General features: G+C 42.9%; 1 protein-coding gene across 2 annotated transcripts in view; it reads left to right on the forward strand.

Annotated features, from left to right (window-relative positions):
* Positions 1-21,938, forward strand: part of HSD17B12 (hydroxysteroid 17-beta dehydrogenase 12) — a 231,456-nt gene that overhangs the window by 196,011 nt on the left and 13,507 nt on the right. For both annotated transcript variants that reach the window (XM_077322224.1, XM_077322225.1), the window contains 4 exons: positions 5,449-5,513; positions 8,373-8,417; positions 15,905-15,939; positions 21,563-21,644. In XM_077322224.1, coding sequence (XP_077178339.1) covers positions 5,449-5,513; positions 8,373-8,417; positions 15,905-15,939; positions 21,563-21,644 — 227 coding nt within the window. The remainder of the gene's footprint in view (positions 1-5,448; positions 5,514-8,372; positions 8,418-15,904; positions 15,940-21,562; positions 21,645-21,938) is intronic.

The raw sequence follows: 21,938 nt of genomic DNA on the forward strand, positions 1-21,938 counted from the left end.
GTTCAAGAAAGTACCATATGGTTTCTATACTTCATTCTAAAATCATTTATATAGATGTCCTTGCACTAACTCTCCTGTGTTTTCTAGCAGTTAGAAAGTTAATATTACAGCGATTAGTCTGTCAAGAAATCACTCTGCCCGTTCCATTCCCTATTAGTTTTCCTGTCCCATGCTTCATTCAGTGTGCACTAGTAATTTGCTCTTTAATGAACAGCACTGCAGTTATAATATTTCCCCTGTTTGGAGAAAGAAAAGAGGATCTTCCCCAAGACTTAAGTCAGACCAGTGAAAGTTTCCTTGCTTGACTAAGGGAGTAATATTGGACTCATTAGTATATTGAATTCATTTCTTCATTATGACATGGTAGTCTTGTTTTTCAAATACAGACCAGCAGTGAAAAGATCCGCATTGTTCAGCCATTCATCAGTTTTGCACTGCATATGTACAGATAAATGGCTAAGTGTTTCGGTTATGGCATGGCTTCTTATTGCCCAAGAGAAGGGAAATATATATACAAGATATGGAAGACACAGTGCATGTAATTTTGGTGCTTTGTCCTACTTACAGTTTTAGGGGCAGACACACAATGATCTACTAAAAAAGTCCAGTATGATGTGCCAGCTGTTTATAACTTGCTCCTTTTTGGATTCTTTGAACCACTTAACCTGTGGGTGTGCTCTTACAGCAAAGTAATGGTGGTATACTGTTTGGAATAGTGCCCAGAACTAATTGCAAAAAAATTTGCACAGTGGAAATACAAGGGAGGATACAAGAAATTTGACCAAATGCAAACTGTAGTGCATATGGAAATCTTGTGCTTGATCCATCCCATTAAATGAGTACATTCAGTCTTCTAATAGTTATAAAGATTTCAAAAAGGCCCTTAATAGTACTGAGTCCTAGTTTCAACTTAAAGTATTTAAAATGCATTTCTATTCCCCCTGAGATCTATGAAAGATCTTGCCAGACATTATTCAGTACATAGACTGAGTTTGGATCCCTACACTGTGTCAGATGTAGCAAATTCACACAGTTCCAGTGTATGGAATTAGTGTTTCAGGTTTCCTCTGGCACCATTTTTCTGCCCTTAAATGATCCCAGAGGGGAACTGATGTGTTCTTTGGATTACATATGGACTTCCCCAATAGCATTCCTTGGGACTGTTTCATGTTGGGAAAATAATGTGTAGGGGTATGTGGCCCAATTTCTATGTGCATCACAGTCTCAATCAAGCAGTGCATGCATAGGAATTGAGGAGAATCAGCAACTTGATTTGACTGTGTTGTGTCTGACACAACAGGGATCACATACCCAGTCTGTGTATGTACTCCATAATGTGTGAAGATTCTTAAGAAGACAACAGATGGGAATATCTTGGCTTTCAGAAAATCCGTATTTGTTTTTTGTCAGCTATCTCTCTAAGCATTGGAAGGTAGTTTCCATGGAGATACTAGCATGTGTAATTTAGAGTTTTGGATATATCATTTCATTGAAAAATAAGCTTGAAAAATTACTATTCAGCACACTTTATGTGCTGCCAATTGGCTGAGGGTGACAGGAAAGGAGATTTCACAGATTTGAAGAGTGTGAAAACAGCTTTGTACAGAGGTTTGAACTGGCAAATTCCCATATAAGTCAATGAATAGCACAGAAGCAAAACAAAAACCTTTCAAAAGCAAACAGTATTTGGAAACATAAAATACTTAATGTAGTAAGGCTGTCATTAATTAGATTTTTTTTCTGCAGTGTACTCTCTCCATCTTTGTCTTCTCCTGAATTTCTTCAGACACTGCCTTCAAGGAGGTAGTACACTACATATTGGTTTATGCTGCCATCTATTGTTTCAGTGATGATTTGATTTGGAATGATGCAAGAATACCTTAACTGCATCTCTTGAAGATGCTTCATAATCTTCCAAATTACTCCATAGATATATTTTTTCCACAGACATTGCAAATTAATAGAACTGCAGTGGATACTTTGCAGAAGTTCATCATATGCAGCTGAGAGTGTTAAGTTCTAATAATGGAAGATAATATGCTAACATATAATATAAAATATATAAGAATGTTCTCTAATTACTGACAGTTTGGCTTTATTAGTCTTCTTGGGCAGGAAAGATCTTGTCATTGTTGTGAATGCTCTGGTAACATCTAGATTAGATTACTGCAAGAACCTCCACACGGGGCTGCCCTTAAAGACTGTCCAGAAGTTTCAGCCAGCGTGTTGACTGGAGTAGGTTGTGGGGACCAGTTTTGTTCCATCTATACAGGCTCCCAGTTTGCTTCTGTGCTCAATTCATAGCACTCATGGCTTCAGCTGGCCTGTCTTCCGTATGAATCTTATCTGCTCAGATCATCTTCAGAAGACCTCCTTTAGGTACCCCTGATATCTGAGACTAGAATAGGTGGCAATCTGAGTAAGGCCCTTCTTGACCATGTCACCAAAACATTGGAGCCTCCTCCCCAGGGAGATCTGACTTTGTTTCCCTTTATAGCTGTCTTCCACCAGTGGGTGAAACTTTTTTAGTTTTATTTGATATATATTCCCAGTAACAGATATTGGCCTCCTCCCTGATTTTGATGCTGTGTTATTATTTTTATTGAATTACTTTGCATGCTGTACTAAACATAATTTTAATGTCCAAGAAGCCAGCTTAGTGTAGTGGTTGGGAGCACTGACTTCTAATCTGGCAAGCTGGGTTTGATTCCCCGTTCCCACACATTCAGCCAGCTGGGTGGCCTTGGGCTCACCACAGCACTGATAAAGCTGTTTTGACTGTATAGTATTATCAGGATTCTCTCAGCCTCACTTACCTCACTACTATTAAGGGCTTTTTTGAAATCCTTATAACTATTAGAAGACTGAATGTACTCATTTAATGGGATGGATCAAGCACAAGATTTCCATATGCACTATAGTTTGCGTTCGGTCAAATTCGGTCAAAACAGGAATGTCTGTTTTGGGGAGAGGAAAAGGAAGGCAATTGTAAGCCACTTAGAGACTACTTCTGGTAGAGAAAAATGGCATATTAAGAACCCTTATTCTTAAAATGTTTTGGTATTTGTCACCTTGAAGGGAGGTCCCTATTTGTTTGAAAAAGCATCTTAAAAGTATCTTAAATAAATAAAAATTCCAGTGTTTCTGTGGCCAGAATTGTGTCTGATAATGAAATGGTTAGTACCTTAGAGTTGATTTACACATTTAGCCTAATCTGTGGACCTGATTATTTTCCTGATTTGTGTGTGTAACTGTTTTCCTTCAATTTCTCCTAAAAACGATTGTTCCAAACACTGAAATAGCCATAGATTGCTCCATTTCCTTCAAAGACCCCTCTATGAGATGGGATGAGATGTTTGGGAAGGTATTGGATCCTAATAAGGAGTTTATTGTATGTTCTTTACCTAGTGAGGCTTCCTTTTGGGATTACATCTTTTAAAAATATATTTTAGGACTTGTATACCACTGCTCCCAGCAAGCTGGCTCGCAAAAGTTCACAAAAAAGGAAAAGAAACAATGTACAACAAGTCACATCTAAGACATATCATAAACAATCCCCAATAATCTTAAAACAATCCCCAACATCATAAAATAGGCAGTATACACTATTACTGTTAAAACCTCTGCTCATACATTGGACCACTGGGGTTGGTGCCAATGGTAATAATGACTGGCAGTTTTTAATAAGATGACATATGGCCACTAATACCATCAATACTGCACACGGGGATCAAAGGGAGGGGGGAGGGACCAGATCTCACACCCCGGGATTGCTACCTGGCCCTAACCAAACGGCTAGCATAAGAGCTCCGAGAGTCCTGTCGGGGCCTGCAGCTCGTCCAGGAGCTCATTCCACCAGGTATGGGCCAGGACCGAAAAGACCCTGGCCCTGGTCGAGGCCAGGTGTACCTCTTGGGGCCCCAGGACCATCATCAAATTCATACTTGCACAGCGGAGTGCCCTGCAGGAGCTATAAGAAGGTAGGCGATCCAATAGGTAAGCAGGGCCCAAGTTGCTCAAAGCCTTAAAGGTCAAAACCAGTACCTTGGACCTGATCCAGAAGCAAACTGGCAGCCAGTGAAGATATTTCAATAAAGGCTGAACGTGGGCCCTCCAGGGTGACCTGGTCAGGACCCGTGCAGCAGCATTCTGCACCACTTGCAATTTCCTGGTCAGAGATAAGGGTAGGCCTGCCTAGAGCAAGTTATAGAAGTCTAATCTGGAAGTGACTGTTTTATGGATCACACTGGCCAAATGTTCTGGGGACAGGTGGGGTGCTAGTAGCCGGGCTGAGGAAGATGAAAAAACACCATCCGAGCTACCTTAGTAACCTGAGTCTCCATAGAAAGGGAGGTGTCAGAAGTCACTCCCAGGATCCTGGCTTGCGGCACAGATATCAGTTGCACCCCATCCAGGCAGGGAAGGTGCACTTCCTGATCCTGTTCCCTTCAGCCCAGCCACAGGACCTCCGTTCTCTTTGCCATTTGCTTTTAGGGTTGTTCAGACTTCCTTAATGATAAAGGAAGAACAATGTGTGTGATCTTGTACAGGGTTAAAACTTAAAGAGAAGTACTTGTAGTTAACTGGGAAAGAGGACAGCATAGAGTTATACAATCCTCACATGTATAAAGCAGTGGTTCTCAACCTTCCTAATGTCGCAACCCTTTAAGACAGTTCCTCATTTTGTGGTGACCCCCCAACTATAAAATTATGCAAGTGTTCTTTCACAGAAATTAAACCAAAACTGACCAGTGGTGTGAAAATCCATTGTTCGTGATTTATATAAATTGTTTTTTTTCCGGGGTTTCTCAGTTCAGTTCTACCTCTTGTCCCACCATGCTGATCCCGCTCTTTTCCGCTGCTCTAAGCAGATCTACCCCATCAGGCTGTTGTGTGGCGCCTGCAGGAGGAGTGGCAACAGTGGTGGTACCCCCCCCCCCAACCAAGCTGCTCGCCCTGCCATGACCCCTGTTGAAACCCTGTGGGACCCGAAAGGGTCCTGACGGCCTGGTTGAGAATCCCTGGTCTAAAGTAATATCAAAGAGAACCACAGGGAATTCACACCTGTTAAGATCAGTTGGCTTTTCTCCAGGAGGACTTTTGACTAATAAAGAGTCCTTATGCATGCTATCTGAGTCCTGGGACAAAAGAGGAACCATTGGAGCTTTCAACAGTATTTTTAAAGTATTTTTCTGCTTCCTATCTGTATAGACTGCTTAACTGAATTATTTGAATAGTGTGGTCCAGTGCTCTCATATGTCTGCATTTTTAGAACTCTAAGGAATTTGGAAGAAATTAATTTGAAGTTTAGTTAGCACAACATAGGTGTTGTCTGGGTATAGGTTCACACAGTTAAAATAAATGGCTAAACATATAGGCAGTACAAATATTAATTTAATATAGCAAACCTTCTGTGAGCATGTTCAAATAAAACATATTTTGTTTCAGTAAACAACGTGGGTGTCTCATACACATATCCTGAATACTTTCTGGAGATCACAGACCTAGATAAAGTAAGTGTGCTCTATTCCTCTTTTCATCTTTTAAAATTATGTTAGACATGTAAAAAAAAATCAAGCTCAGGTTTTGATAAGAATATTAAATGTTGTGGCTAAAATTTCTAACCCCAAACTGCTGGGTAGCAAAAAGATTTAAGAAGTTCCTGTAATGACCCATGAGAAACACATCCAGAAGTTTGCCATCTGACCCAACAGAGCAAAGCCCCAAAACATCAGGCACTTGATCAGAGTTGGTTTATCAGACGAAACAGACAGAAACAGGTTTCAGTGGAGGTTCATTACAGCAAGGAGATGGATGATGACAATTTGAACAAAGAACCCACAGGAGTATATATGGGTTTGGGCTCCTGCCCCCAGAATATAGGCAGGAAAATGTTTGACGTCAAGGGGTGAGGAAGCTCCTGCCAGCCAGGCTGAGCTCTCTCTCCTGCTCTCCTTCTACTGCTAGTCACTACAAGAGTTGTTTAACATTTCAAAGGGGAACACAGTGATACCGCTTGTCTCTGGCAGCGAGGCAAGGAATAAACAGGAGAGGATCAGGAAGGTAGGGGTGGAGTGGAAGATTCTACCTCCAGCCCTGGAAACCCAACCGAGATGGACATGGGCACATGACAGTTTCTAGGCAGTCCAGTCCAATTAGGATTTATAATCTAGCTCAACCCCCTGCTCAATGCAGGATCAGCCTAAAGCATCCATGAAAATATTTGTCCAGTCGCTGCTTGAAGACTGCCAGTGAGGGAGAGCTCACCACCTCCTTAAGCAGCAGATTCCACTGTTGAGCTACTCTGTGAAATCCCCCCCCCCCCCAATATCTAGCCAGGACTGTTGTCCATGTAGTTTAAACCCATTACTTCTGGTCCTATCCTCTGCTGCCAACAGGAACCGCTTCCTGCCCTCCTCTAAGTGACAGCCTTTTAAATACTTCAGACAGCAATCATGTCCCATCTCAATCTCATCATAATTCTTTTCAGGTGATGTTTTTCAAAGGCAGAATTGCATATATTGAATGTTTTAAATATCATATGTTCTGATAGCCACATGGGAGGTTCATCTGCAGATACTTATACCCGTTGATTGAGCCCACATGGTTCCAGGGAAAAAATTAACCCTTTGTAAAAAATGTGGTGTGTGTGTGTGGGGGGGGGGGGTTAAAAGCATTGCTGCAGTGGGGGAGGGGAAGAGGTTTTGGAAAAGCAGTGCTTGAAGATGCAGCTACATGAGAGGAATCCTCCTCCCTCTCACAGTTCCAGTGCTGCTGATCTGTGTGCAATCTGGCCTGTAGGAAACCAGCAAGAAAGTTTTAAAAGGGTGGCTAAACTAGTGGCTACGGGGTGGGGGTGAGAAGTTGCCTCCTTGCCCACTCTCAAGGCTATGCAGCCACTGCGCAAGTTTCTTTTAAAACATTCCCACTGGCTTCTAATTGGCCAGACTGGTGGGTAGGGGAGGGTTCTTTGCTCCCTCTGGCCTGACTTCAGAACTGCTTCTCCTGCAGTTGGACTGGTTAGAAGCCAGTGGGAAAGCTTTAAAAGGGCAGCCGAGCCAGTAGCTACAGAGTTGTGTGAGTGGGCGACTGTAGAAGTCTCCAGCTCAGCTGCCCCAACTTCTGTTCAGGTAGACTTGAGGGAGAAGCAGCACTAGAGTTGGGGGAAGGCTCCCAGGAGCCCTTGCCAGAGAAGGGGTAGAGAAAGAGAAGTGGATAAGATTGTCAAGAGAGGAGGAGAAATAGAGGAGTAAAGATGGACACAGAAGGGGAAGGGGGGGGGGAAGAGAGGGTGGTAGGTTTGTCAGGGAAGAAGAGGAGGAGAAAGATGATTTGAGAATGGGGAAAGAATAAAGGGGGGTTGCACCATCCTCGCAAGTTTCTTGCAAATCCCCCATTTTGTACTAATTTGAATTCTTAAGATTTTAACATCTCTAAATATACTGAATTTATGAGTTAAAGCTTACGTTATCACCTTGTTAAAAAACCATTCACAAGCGTAAGGTGTGTAAAGTATCAAACATTAAAGAAGTCCTTTAGCATCGATCAGTTATTATCCATAGAAACAGGCAATACCATAGTTATGACCATTGTCTTTTAAAGGAGATTTGAAAATTGATCAATTCAATATTAAGGATGAAATTCAGCTACTTCTAATATCTTGGTTCTTTCTGCAGCATGATTCTTCATTCTTAAGCAGTTGTTTTACTATTCTTGTTTCTGTGCGGTGCGTCTGTTTTAAAAAATGTAAATAATCTGGTATGCAATGATTTATTGAAGGCAATTTACCTGACTAAGAACTTGTTTGCTTGTTTAATTTTCGGTCTTGCTATAGGGCAAAATTGGAACCTACCATTTTGTTAAAGTCTCTGTGTTACTCTTGTGCAAGCTGTTTTTCTTTGCGCAAGATGTCTTGTGTCATAGGAAGGTGCCTTATGTCAGAAAAAATACGATTGATACTAAGGAGCCAATACTGGTTCTTAGTACTGGAATAGTAATCTCATTATGACAGGTTGCAGTTAGCTTAGCCACATTCTAAACCAGCTGAACTTGTAGAATCCAGCTCACCATTAATGACAGTATGAGTTTTACAGGACAGGGAATCTAATTAATGATCATGGATGTAATTTAATCCTTGAGATTATTTTTCCCAGAGTATTATTAGAGAAGGTAGCCTGTGTGATAGTTCAAAATTTCTTTGGGGGGAGGCCTTAATAGTTACGTTTTAATTTTGTTAGTACTTTGCCACTCATCTGCTTCTGTATTTGAATATTCATAATGCATCTCTGTTGCTTTAGTTCTTGTTTTTCAGGAGCTTGTATTATATCCTATATAACGTCATGCTTCATTATAAACTATTTCCCTTTTTGCAGGTTATTGACCGATTGATTAATATTAATGTCTTATCAGTATGCAGGGTAAGTACTGTTTGGGAAAAAATAGCCTTAGGGTGCATTCAGACATCATACACAAACTTTAGTTTGTGACTGGTATAAACATTGGACTTCCTCACATTCATCTAGTGGTTGGCCAATTTTGAACAGGCCAGGATCTTCCCCTGATGTTGTCTTCTAATATAAGTGTTCAGAGAATTACTGCCTTCAATTAGAATCATAGAGTTGGAAAGGGCCATACAGGCCATCTAATCCAACTCCCTGCTTAATACGGGATTAGTCTAAAGCATCCAGGATAAATAATTGTCCAGCTATTTCTTGAAGACTGTTAGTGGGGGGAAGCTCACCACCTCCTTGGGCTGTTGATTCCACTGTTGAACTATTCTGACTGTAAAATCCCTCCCATAGTTAGCCGATATCGTTCTCCATGTAGTTTAAACCCATTACAGTGGGTCCTATCTTCTGCTGCCTTTCCCTACCCTCCTCGAAGTGACAACCTTTCAGATACTTAAAGACAGAAATCATGTCCCACCTTAACCTCCTTTTCTCCAGGCTGAATATTCTCAGTTATCTCAGCCTTTCCTCATAGGGCTTGGTCCCCAGGCCCCGGATCATTCTCTTTGCTCTCCTCTGAACCCTCTCAATTCTGTCCACATCGTTTTTAAAGTGAGGCCTCCAGAATGGCACATAGTACTCTGGGTAGGTTCTGACCAATGCGGTATACAGTGGGACTATGACATCTTGTGACTTTGATGTAATGCCTCTGTTGAACTTTCTTTACTGCTGCATCACATTGTCTGCTTATTTTAACTAATGGTGCACTAGTACCCCAAGATCATATTCACACAGTGCTACCCAGAGGGGTATCTCCTATCCCAGTATGCATGCTTCTCATTTTTATGACCCAGGTTGTAGAACTCTACACTTCTCCTTATTGAAATACATATTGTTCTCATAAGAATCTCTTGTGGCGCAGAGTGGTAAGGCAGCAACATGCTGTTCGAAGCTGTCTGCCCATGAGGTTGGGAGTTCGATCCCAGCAGCCGGCTCAAGGTTGACTCAGCCTTCCATCCTTCCGAGGTCGGTAAAATGAGTACCCAGCTTGCTGGGGGGGGGGGTAAATGGTAATGACTGGGGAAGACACTGGCAAACCACCCCGTATTGAGTCTGCCATGAAAACGCTAGAGGGCGTCACCCCAAGGGTCAGACATGACCCGGTGCCCTGCTCCTTTGCCGGCAGCAAACCATATGGGGACGGAGCATGGGCAGAGAGTCCGGGGCGGGCCAAGTGGCCAATTGGCCCCCAAGTGGCAAACTAATTCTGTTTGAAGGAGGCAGGAGTTGGTATGTTTCAAATCAGAGAACTTGGTAGTCTGTGATGATATAGCAGAATTCTGGTCCTCTGTATTGATCTCTCTTGCAGCTTTAAAATTTGGTGCCAGATTTGCAATTCATTAATAGTTAAAGAGCTATCTTCTTTAGTATATTATGTACTTCTGGCATTGACTGGAGCAAATCTGTGATTGCACTTATTCTGGAGCTTGCAGTTTTCCCTCTTATGGCAGTAAGATAAGCATTTTACAGAGGAGTAAATTGCACACCTTCACTTAGTAGTGAGCCATAAACATGGCTCATACTTCATTTAGATCCTGTAGCTAGGAAGGAAAGAATCAGAAGAGGAAGTGTGCCTCCCCTGTCTTGATGGACTGCAGCTTCAGGCTGCACATACCATCAGGAATTTGGGGACGCCTCCCTTGCTTCGGAGGGGCAGGCCACTAGAGTAGCTTGCCAGATTTTTTCCATCTATGCCAGGCAAAGCTACTAGTGCCCTATCTGGCCCCAGAATACCTACCCACAGTGATACACACAACAGTCATCTCCAAGCTAAATCACTGTAACCTGCTGGCCTACCCTTAACCCTCATCCAGAAATTACAACTGATCCAGAATGTGGCTGCCTGGGTCCTCACAAGGATCCTGTGGAGAGCTTATATTTGACCTGTTCTCTTGCACCTGAACTGGCTGCTGATTGAGTTCCAGATCAAGTTTAAGATGTTTGTTCTAAGCTTCAGGACTTTTATGTGGCCTGGGACCTGTGTACCTGAGGGACCACCTCTCCGAATACACCCCCCCCCCCCCAAAGAGCACGTTGCTCAGCAAATTCCAACTTGCAGGTAGCCCCAGAGTATGTTTGGCCCTGACTCCAGCCTGGTGGAATTAACTGCCAGCAGAGACTTGAGCCCTTACAGGGCTGCAAAACTTCTAAAGGGCCTGTAAAATGGTGCTCTTTCACAAGGCATTTGGTTGAGAGCAAAGGCAGAACACCTTACCATCAGAGCAGAACATCTCCCCCAGGCCTCACTTCCTTCATCCGAGCCTGGACAGGAAATGAAGGTCACCCAGCTGGCTACATGTGGAGGAGTGGGGAATCAAGCCTGCTTCTCAAGATTGGAGACCCCTACTCTTAACCACTATACCAAACTGGTTAGTGTTTCCACAAAAAATGGGAATTGAATGAGACTTATCTATAGTTAGTATTTACTGGTTTGTGTAAGTTAACTATCAGTTCATCTTCAGACTTCTGTGCAGTCCCACATTGGGTACTGCACTTGTGTAGGCTAGTTTTTTGCATTTTTTCCTCTTGTTCGTTGATTTCTTTGCTGATTGTGCTGTCTGCATCAAAAATTTCACAGAAGGCTTTATTTTTAAAATGTACCCAGTGTGGTGGAAAAATTACTGAAATGAAAATTTGCTAAGTCTTTTTAGTCTGGGTGATACCCACAACACGGGCATGTGCAAGATTTGTCTTTAATTCACTCCCAACACTTGCTTAGATCAAGCAGTATGCTTGAAGGTTAGTTGGTGGGGGACAGCCCTGTCTTGCTCCTGTAACCCCCACAGTAAAGTCATCCACCCTGGCAGAGCATAGCCAATCACAACTTTCAAAAGTGCCAGCTTAAGGCCAATAACTTCATGAGCCTGCCATTGAGCATCTCAGTTCTGGGGACGGAACTGATATGTCAAATCCAATTTCCTATTCACTTAACTGAGCATTGTGTATTGGAACCCCTGCTGAAGAAAGCATATTCCAAGTCAAAGCACAAAGAAAAACATTGTTCCAGTTCTTCTATCAAACAACGGTTCTATCTAAGATGTTGGTTCCGTTGGAACCCAAAGAAGGTCACACCACCACAGATCCCTTCTCCACTTCTCTCCCCAGCACAGTCTTTTTCTGAACAAGAGTTAGAACTGGGTAAGGGCATCTTAGTGGTTGCAGCATCAGTGCACTCATCATCTCCAGTTCCATGGCAGAGCTCGATGCCTCTGCCTCCGTGGCAGGGGCTACCTCTGTTACTTTCCACCTCTTGGACCTCAGGAATAGGGAGATTGACATCACTTGAAGACTTCTATGGAATGGAGACTTGCCTATGCTCAGAATTGTGATGTTGGGTCCACTGGCACTATCTCCTAATTCAGATTTGGAGGAGGAACAAAGGACTGATTTGCCCTACTGGTCAGGGTCCAATCTATCTTTGGAGTGCTCACTGGCTGACATAATAGGAGGCTGTGGCCCAGCATCTCCGAATGAAGATTTGAAACTTAATGCTGCACAAATGTTAAGGATGGCTAGGTCACTGAAATTAGAGGTGATTTTAAATAACCTTGTGACAAGATTTTGAGTATGCTCTTAATAGCCTTTCCTATCTTGGAGGGCATTGACGAAATCTCTAATGCCTTATGGCAAAAGCCAGCTAGTGTAGCTGCCACTTATTGATTGATTTGATTTCTATCCCACCACTCTGACGTGGTGGCTTGTGGGGAGTCATAATCATCTTAAAATCTCCATAAAACATCAAAGCTCAACCCCAGTAAAACTTGATTGTTGCCCCTCCTCCAACGGCAATCAACTCCCCTGCTCAGATTTGTTAAAGCACCTCAGGAGGGATGCTAGGTAGCCTGATGTTCTGGGTAACTTCTAGGAGGGTTGAGAATTTATATAGGGTGTAGCTTGAAGGCCACTCATATTTGATTTGTCATCCTCCAGCCTCATCCCTTATAGCTGAGGGGATGCAAGCTAAGCAATGTACAGGTAGATATTTATTGCCAACTGATAAAGAGGGGCAAAAATTGATGTGTTTAGCAGGGAAGTCTATTTTCTGCTGCCTTCAACTTATGCATTGCCAATTACAATGCTATCAAGAGATTCTTGTGGGAGAAGATGGCCACTTACATGGAGCTTTTGCCTTAAGATAAGAAGCCCCTTGCAAGACTTCTTCAAGCAGAGGCAATGAGACTTTCAAAACAGCCAATTAATGTAGGAAAGACATTCAGCTGCCATCATCATGGTCTATGGCTTCTGCTGTTGTGTTGAGGAGGCATGCTCCATGGCCCTTCCTCTTGAAACTAGGCTGAAGGTGGAGAATCTCCCTTTCAAGGGGGCAACTCTTTTTGCTTCCTCAACAGACAATCTTTTTTCTCAATTTAATAAGAACAAGCATATAGCTCTTTCATTTGATGTTACAGGCCCCATCAGGCATATAGATACCATCAGTCTCATTCCTATTCTCAGCCCCAACATCTGAACCAATGAGCATTTCCGTATCCTGCACAATACCTAATAGATCGGGGGATTCAGCTTTGTATCAAGCTCTCCCTAGAGAGCAGCAGCAAGCTATAAAAGGTCCCTTCTGACTAGAACCAGTACAGGAACAATCACCTGTTACCTTTACAGACAGGTTAGCGCTCTCCAGTGCCAAGTGGCTGGAAGTTACTCATGACACATGGGTCCTTTCAGTTATCAGTTTAGGTTACAGATTAGAGTTCTGGCAATAGCCCCCTCTTACAGCACCCAGACCAAGCTATAGTCAACTTTATGCCCAAGCTGAAGCAGCAGTTAGCTTCTTTAAAAAGGGGCAATTCAGAGAGTCCCAGAATCCAACCCCCTTATAGGGTTTTATTCTCATTTTTTCTTTATGCTTAGAAAAGATGGAAGACTTAGGCCAATTCTAGATTTGAGAGGTCTAATTTTTTCATGAATTCTCTAATGCCTTATAGAAGATGGAGCAGAATTGTTCTCTCTTGCCCAAGAGGGACAGACCAGAAAGAATGGGATGAAATTAATTCAAAGGAATTCCATCTAAACATCCGGAAGAAGTTCCTGACAGTTAGAGCGGTTTCTCAGTGGAACAGGCTTCCTCGGGAGGTGGTGGGTTCTCCATCTTTGGAAATTTTTAAACAGAGGCTAGATAGCCATCTGACAGAGAGGCTGATTCTGTGAAGGCAAAGGGGTGGCAGGTTACTATAGATGAGCGATTGGGATGTGAGTGTCCTGCATAGTGCAGGGGGTTGGACTAGATGACCCATGAGGCCCCTTCCAACTCTATGATTCTATGAATAAGAAATTCCATTTCCAACCTTATCAGAGAGTCCCTATTGGAGCTCATCTGGATGCAACCATGGTTAGAACCTTCCTGCCCATATTTCATATTAGGGCAATAATTAGGTGTTTGGATAGCATTTTTAGAAGCTATTAGGACTTATACCTTCTGTAACAGTCACGACTCCTTTTGTGATCCTTACAAAATTGGTTTTTGAATATGTTTCGTCTGACCATGCATTCCCAGCATGTGTGGTTCACAGTCTCTAGAGCTATAATGAGACAGCTAGACTGGTGAAGGAACAATAGTATTCTTTTGGCAGGGGTACCCTTTGGGGGAAACATGCCTCAGCTGTCTGTTACATCTGATGCTTCTTTGCAAGGTTGGAGAACACACTGTGGAATTTTTTTCCACCCAGGATGTGTAGTCAGTTGAGAAAAAGCGTCTCCATATTAATTTACTAGAGTTGCATTTGCAAAGCTCATCAGAGGGAAGATCATCCAGGTGATCATAGACAGTACGACGGCAATAGCCTATGTAAATCATCAAGGAACAATGTTGTCGGCCCTGTGTAGGGAGGCCATTTTCATTTGGGCGATGACAATGCATGTAGCAGACACTGCCAACCTGAATGCAGACATCCTCGGCAGGATTGCGTAATCAGAGCACAAATGGGTTATTGAAGAGAGAGAGATTCTCCCAATCTCCAAGTAATGGGGTTTTCCAGAAGTAGATCTGTTTGCTGCCCATGCCAATGTAAAAGCTCCAGCACTGTTTTCTGTAACCTGGGGTTATCCAAATAAGTCTTCATACACTTTCCTTTGGTAGCAGACTTTACTCCACAGGGGCCTTATGTTACACCACAAAGTGGGGAAACTCAGGTTGAAGCGTGATTGCTGAAGAGTCCCACTTCAAATTTTCAGTAGCATACATTCTCTGTAATGCCTGTGGACCTTCTACAAGGAGGTTTTATAAAGGGAAATGGGATAGGTTTTCAAATTGGGGTGCAACACAAGGAGTCTGGGCGTAGGATTGCCCTATTGCTTTTATTTTTTAGTATCTCAAACATTCAGGGCTAGCAGTTTCCTCTCTAAAAGGCTATCACTATTTCCTCACAGTGGTTATATCTTCACATCTTTCTAAAGTTTAGGATAGGATGATGTTTTCACACCCATTGTCCATGCATTTTCTAAAAGGGCTCGTACATTTGTTCCCTCCAAGGCCACTTATACTGTGGTAGTGGTCCTTATCAGTGGTAATAGTACAATAGAATAGCAGTAGACAGCCTCTGGTGGCCAGTCTGCACAAGCTCAGTACCCAGCGAGCACAGAGGACATCTCGATGACCAGCCATTACAGGTAAGTGTAGCACTGTTTTGCTAAGAACATTTTTCAGACAAATATTTATCTTGCCGTTCTGCTCCATCTTCTATATGGCACCCTTTTAAATGCCATTTATCGTGACCCAAACAAAGGAAACTGGAATTAAGTACAACCTGTAGATATATTCATAATTATGTTTTATATATGTACAGCCCTAAAGTGTGATTGTTCATCTAATATCCACTAGATTAAACTTTTTGTACGTTTGGATAGATGATTCAGAAGAATCAGTGATGGAACAGACTAAAAAGATAATATAGCCTAACCTCCTGCCTTAAAACATAGTAACTTCCAAATATTCCTCCCAAAACTTCCCTTGTGCTGTGCGACCTTCATCTGAACCTTGTACAGTGGTGACTTTCAAAATAGTCTCCTTGCACCTCTGGCATAAACTGCCTGTATTGGAGAAGCAGTACTAGGGTATAAAGCTGTCACAGATTTTTCACCAAGATAATGCTTTAGATAGCTGTGATAATGCTGCAGAAAAGCAAAATGAGAAAGAGTAGACTCTATTTCTTTGTGTTGTTACAAATGCTGATGAGTTGATCAGACTCATTACACATTTTGTGGCAAAGCCACGCTAATATAGATAGATGAAAAATAAGCTGCCTCTACAAAGCAAGGCCTTCAGTTCTAGACTATTTAGAGGTGAAGAGAGGTCAGCTTCCTTATGAGGGGGCAGAGAATGGCTTTCCTCAATCTGTTGTCTACATCCTACTCAATCACCAGGGTATCTTTCTTTCTTTTTTCAGATGACACGATTGGTGCTGCCCCGCATGCTGGAAAGGTGAGTCACAGAAACGCTATCCAGACAGTCATCATTATTTATAGGGGAGAATCCTTTCTTTGAAAAATTCATTACTATGACTAATCAGCCTGGCCTCCATGTTTTAAAGCTAGAGTAATGCCTTGTGAGTCATGGTTCTGGTGCATGAATCATCGGGCGGTGGAAGCCTTTTCCACTTGATTCCCTTTTTTATTTTCCCCTCTCCTTTCTCCACTATTGTGGTGATTTTCTTTTAAAATGGAATTAAAAAGCCCATCTGACTCATCGGTGTGAGCTCAACAACCTGCTATTCTGCGGGGGTGGCTATGGTTCCTGGGATGTTCCTGGGAATAACCTTCTTAAAGCCACTTCTGAGAGTCACTGGAAGACATATGGCTTCAGAAAATACGTGCCAGTTATATGGCAGGTAGAGGAAAGTGTAAAATTGTATACAAAAGCAAGAGGCACATATCTGGCAACTGTTCAATGCCAGATACACATGATGCATCTTCCTGAAAATGCTGCTGAAACTGATGACTTCTAGAGGTCCGGTTGGGGATTTACCAATCACTTAACGGCTGTAAGAGAGAGTCCTTATAATATATTAGCATATTTAATTTAAACATTTTGTTCTGCTTTAAAGCTTGCTTCTGTTTATTGTACTCTTCATGTGGGGCCATTCTGCCTTTCACTGTCTGAAGTAACTGGAATGTCAGTCTTGTTGCTGATCTCCCCAAGCTCAGCTGTTCTGGTGTTCTTATGGTAGATTCCCTGGTCAGCATGGCTAGTAGAAGTCCTCCTGCATTCTTCAACTAACTTGCAGTAATCAGATTAGAGTAAAATATTTCAAACGTATTTTGTGAACTTTTGAATATCTTCTAAATCCAGCAATTGTGTAGACAATGAAGTCTTTCTCCATGTGCTACATATTTATAAGCACATCTCATGGCTATGGCTTATTTCATTTTTTTCACTTGCTATAGTTTTTGGGTAGTATTCATTAGAATATTTCTTATGAATGTGGCATAACATCCTTTCCAGGAGGCAAGAACAATCATAAAACTTTCCAGGAACAATTAGGGCAGTGGTTCTCAACTTGGGGGGGGGGGGTGTCAAACGACCCTTTCACAGGGGTCGCGGCAGGGCAAGTAGCCTGCCCGGGAGGCAGAGGGTGCCATCCACCCAACAGCCTTGTGGGGTAGATTGGGATAGAGTGTTCGTATGTCTGGAGCAGAGGAAAAGAGCGAGATTGGCATGGTGAGACAAGAGTCAGAACTGAACTGGGAAACCCCGGGAAAAAAACAATTTATATACAATCATGACCAATGAATCTTTACACCATTGGTCTGTTTTGGTTTAATTTCTGTGAAAGAACACTTGCATAATTTTATGATTGGGAGTCACCACAACATGAAGAATTGTATTAAAGGTTTGCGACATTAGGAAGGTTGAGAACCACTGTCTTAGGGTATATGAATTAGCTAGAACAGTGGTCCACAACCTTTTTATCACCGGGGACCGGTCAACACTCAGTTTTACTGAGGCCTGGGAGAGGGGTAGTCTTTTGTCAAGGGACCTCGTTGCTGCCTGAGCCCCAGCTCCACTTGCTTTCTCGCTGGCGCCCCAGACTTCCACTGCCTGCTGGGGGGCGCTGCCAGCAGCACCTGCGCAGTGCCACGCCAAGGGGGAGCCCCAGCTATGGCTGCTGCTGGAGAGCACCAAAGGTGAACCAGCGGCAGAGTGGCAGGGCAGCCCCCAAGGCAGCAGCCGGGGAGAAGGGCAGGGAGGAGCCGTGGCCCAGTACTGAATGATCGACGGACCAGTCCCGGTCCTGGTCCCTGGACCAGGGGTTGGGGACCACTGAGCTAGAATGAGAGATTTTTCTTTCCACACTCTATTGTCTGTAATAGAAAACTAGTTGTGATACTCTGCTGGACCCAGAAAAGGCTGTTTGGCTATATTTGGAGTTTTTTGTTCTTTTTGTTTAGATGTTGCTATCAAGAAGCAGTGATTTTCAGAGGTGATTTGCTATTGCCTTTCCTCTGCATAACAAGCCTGGTCTCCCTTGGTGGTCTCTCATCCAAATACAGACCAGGTCCAACCTTGCTTATCTTCCAAGATCTGATTATCCAGGGCGATCCCTTTCAGCACTCTTTTGTTCTCCATAGACACAAAATCTTGGCTTTCAAGTGCTATCATTTCTCCAGTTTCTTTGCTATTTGAAGCCGTTTTAGTTCTTTGAAGAAAAATAGCTTGTGTGTGCTGATCTTCTTGCATGCCCTGTTGTATTAAATCTGAAAAGTTTTTGAGACAGCTTTAGCCCTGTTCTCCCCATTTTTCACAGAATAATCTCTTCTAAACATTCAGAGCACGCATAATAACAAGTGTTTCTGAATGTCATTAGCAGTGCCCAAAGTGAATTTTCAGCAGTTGCTATTGTTTGTAGGTTCAGACAGTAGGTTCAGTCATGTGCAAGAGAGAATGGTGAGAGTTTTTGTCTGAGTCATATAGTTTGTTTGGGCACTTGTCTTAATCATTTTTTGTTCATCTATTCCAAAAAATGTTTAACCACCATGTATTTTAATGAATCAACATAATCGTGGGGAAATCAGATTGTGATTACCACAGACTTTCCCAACCATGGTACTGCAGTACTACATATACTGCTAAAGCCCTCTCAACAGTACCGCAGCCTAGAGGATTTAAAAAATGATGGTTGGGGAGAGCCTTTCTATGCCTGCTGTTTATGGCTCCAAGCAAAAAGAAAAGGCCTTTTATGTTTTTTAAATTTCTACTCTTATTTGGGTAGATTGACACACCCCCTCCCAATATGGCCAATGGTGAGCCTGGAGGCGGTGGGAAAGGGAGAGGCCCTGGTCATTTAAACCTTGTAGACCCTGATTAGGTAGAAAGGTGGCATAACATGTTTAAATAATTAATTTAAGTGTTCTACTACATTATTGTAGAATACTGATATGTGTTTGAGTGTGCTTATCTATCTGCTGTTAATATTTTCATGCTGGAAAAATGTGTTTAACAAACCACTGAATGAATGATGGTATGAGGATATGCAGATACCCAGTTCAGTCTTCCACACCATAGCCTCGAAAACTTTGAATTCTCTCTGTCCAGTGTTTTAGTGAAGTCCCAATAGCTGAGCTTATCTTTGAGTTAAACTACATCCAAGATCTATCTGTAAACCGCTCCGGGAGCAGTATAAATAAAGCAGTAAGGGGGGTCGAGGTGGTCCCAGTCCAGGATGAGGAAGGGCCCCGGTCTGACAAGCGGAGGGGCCAATCGGGAGGCACAAAGCACCTCCCAATTGGTCCCTCTGATTGTTAGTCCGGGGCCAAGGAGCCAATCGGGAGGTGTGCGCAGCGTGCCTCCCGATTGGCCGCTTGACCCACCCCGCCGGATGCGCGGGTAAGGGAGAGGCAGTCGGGGGAGGGGGCGGGGAGGAGACATCAGAGGGAATGGGGGCCGGGGGCTAAAGGCTTTGGGGAGGGCAAAGGAGCACGGCCGCTGCGTCAGAGATGGTGGCCATGCTCCTTTGCCTTCCCACGAGCCAGCGAGGCGGCAGGGAGGGGGCCGGGGTCCAAAGGCTTCGGCCAGGGGGAGAAGCCTACAGCGGGCTTAACTTCTAGTCTTAACACAGCCTGCGGCGCCGCGGGCGCCGCGAACTAAATAAAAGGGTAAGGGCTTGGGAGGCGGGATGTGTCCGTGATGAGGAAGGGTGCCGATTGGCCCCTTCCTCTGGACAGACTACTGGAGGGATGCTTCGTGCCTGCCGATTGGTCCCCCCGAGTCCCCGCCGGAGCAACTGCGAGCCGTGCGCAGTGCGGTTCGCAGTTGCTCCTTTCCCGGCGGCCTGACGCTGCCTCTCACCGCGTCAGGCCACCGGCCAAGGGAGCCCCCGGCAGCAGCGCTTCACGCGACTGCTGGAGGCTCCCATGCCTAGTGCCCGCTGTATTTATTTTACAGCAGGCTTGAATACTAGTAAGAAATAATTGGCCAAATTCAGGTAAATGTTTTATAACTATTATTAAAGCTGAAATTTTTAAGTGTATTACTGCATCAAAAATGTTCTTTTTATGACATCGAAGTGAACCCCAGTTTGGATCCCAATGTGAATGAAAAGTGGATAAAAAATGTATTTTTCATTGTTTTTTTCTGTTGCTTCAGAACAGAAGTACTAAAGAATCCTGAACTTCAGAGAGATTTTGTGGGAACTAAATATGAACAAGAACTAGGTTTCATTGCCTTTTAAAGGAGGAGGCATTCAGTTATTTTCTTTTTCCTTAAAAAAAAAAAAAAGCATACCGCAGGCAAATAATATTAGCAATTGTGATTATGCAGTTACTTGAATGTGTATCTCCAATCCCATAATGGAAGGCAGACTTTAAAATTAGGAGGAAGAATCTGTGAGCAACACAACTTTGTAAGCACAAGTAAGCACAAGTCTCCTGGAAGTAATAGTATTCTCTTCATACAGTGATTAACTGCAAGCTTACTTAGTTATGCTGGACTCCAATGTTTATTTATCACAGGTTCTATAGAAATTGTGTTTGGGGCTGGTAAGCATTTGAAATCAAATCCCAACTTCCACTGCAAAATGATAGGCTAGTAGGTGAATCCTGGGAACCAATAAAGTGGTGTGACAACTACTTTCTTCATTCATCCATTAGGGAAGTTTGTCAAGGTTTCTCCACTAATTCTCATACTTGGCTAAAATGACCCGTGCTGCAGAATGTCTTCTCAGATATGCTTTTGCAAATAGAAAGTACTTGAAAAACATTTCCTTTTAAATCTAAGTTTACAAACGTGAGAGGTTTTATGTTAAGAGCCTTCTAGTATGCTGCTTCTGTAGGCATTTTAGGAATTTTGAGAAAGGCTGTTAGGTACCATCACAAATGGCTGCCTTGGGAAATGGGACAAATCCCAGAAAGGCTGCCAAGTCAAGCATCTGCCTGTGATGGGAGTAGCTGTTTCTGAATAGACCCTGCAGACTCAGAGGGTCTTTGGGGTGTGTGAAGCACCTGTTTAGAGATATCTGGGAGAAGAAGCAGGTGGGCACCAGGAAGCACATCAGTTGGCACCATGTCACATATATGTGCCACATGACATGACTCAGATTACTATGTCTTAGCACAGCTTCACTGAAAAATACTACATGAGTCATTTCTTTCCTTTTAGTTAATTGTACTCTGCGGTGTCAACAGTCTTGTGTTTGGATGTACTGGTTTTACCTTCCGGTGACAGGTTTCTGAACCTTGTGGTTCCAGGGCATTGACCAATGCTGGCAGTGGTCCTGCCATCTCAGTAGTGCTATCTTTTTCACTCCGTATGAAACATTTAAGAAATGTGAGAGAATTCTTGGCTTGTAAGTTGAGATGACCCTCTAAAGTGCCTGTAAAGCCCACCCTTTAATAGCGCAGTTATTTGGAAATTGAAATCACAAATAACTATCAAATAATAATTCTTTTTCACATATAACAGACTGTGCTTCCAACAACAATTGGGAAAAGTGTACAAGTGTGCAAGGAAAGCAAGACAAAGACTTGGATTGAATGGCCAGGCCGTATGATCTGAGCCCTTTTTTCTGTTTCTGATAATCTCATTGACCTGTATTCCTTTCCCTTTTTAGGTCTAAGGGAGTGATAGTGAATATGTCTTCTTTTGCTGGGCATAAACCATTTCCATTTGTAACCCTTTACTCAGCTACCAAGGTAAATAACTTTTTTGATATATCCTGTGCTGGAGTATGTAAACCTAGTTTAAAGAAGGTGTGACGAAATCTCCACTACCCTTTTTCTTGCAAGATTTCAGTTTTACGTGGTTCAGATTAAATGTTTTTATATCAAAATGCAAAACACAGTATATTAAATGCTGCTGTTTTTAAAATATATCCTTTCTACTTTTTTCATTAGTTTGCCTGGTGTTATTACCTTAAATATATAAAATACTTTTGTTCTCAGGAATTTGTTGTTCTGTACAGTATGTTCTTTGGGAAAGTATAATTT

The sequence above is a fragment of the Paroedura picta genome, chromosome 2 (genome assembly GCF_049243985.1).
Source record: "Paroedura picta isolate Pp20150507F chromosome 2, Ppicta_v3.0, whole genome shotgun sequence".
Taxonomy (NCBI): Eukaryota; Metazoa; Chordata; class Lepidosauria; order Squamata; family Gekkonidae; genus Paroedura; species Paroedura picta.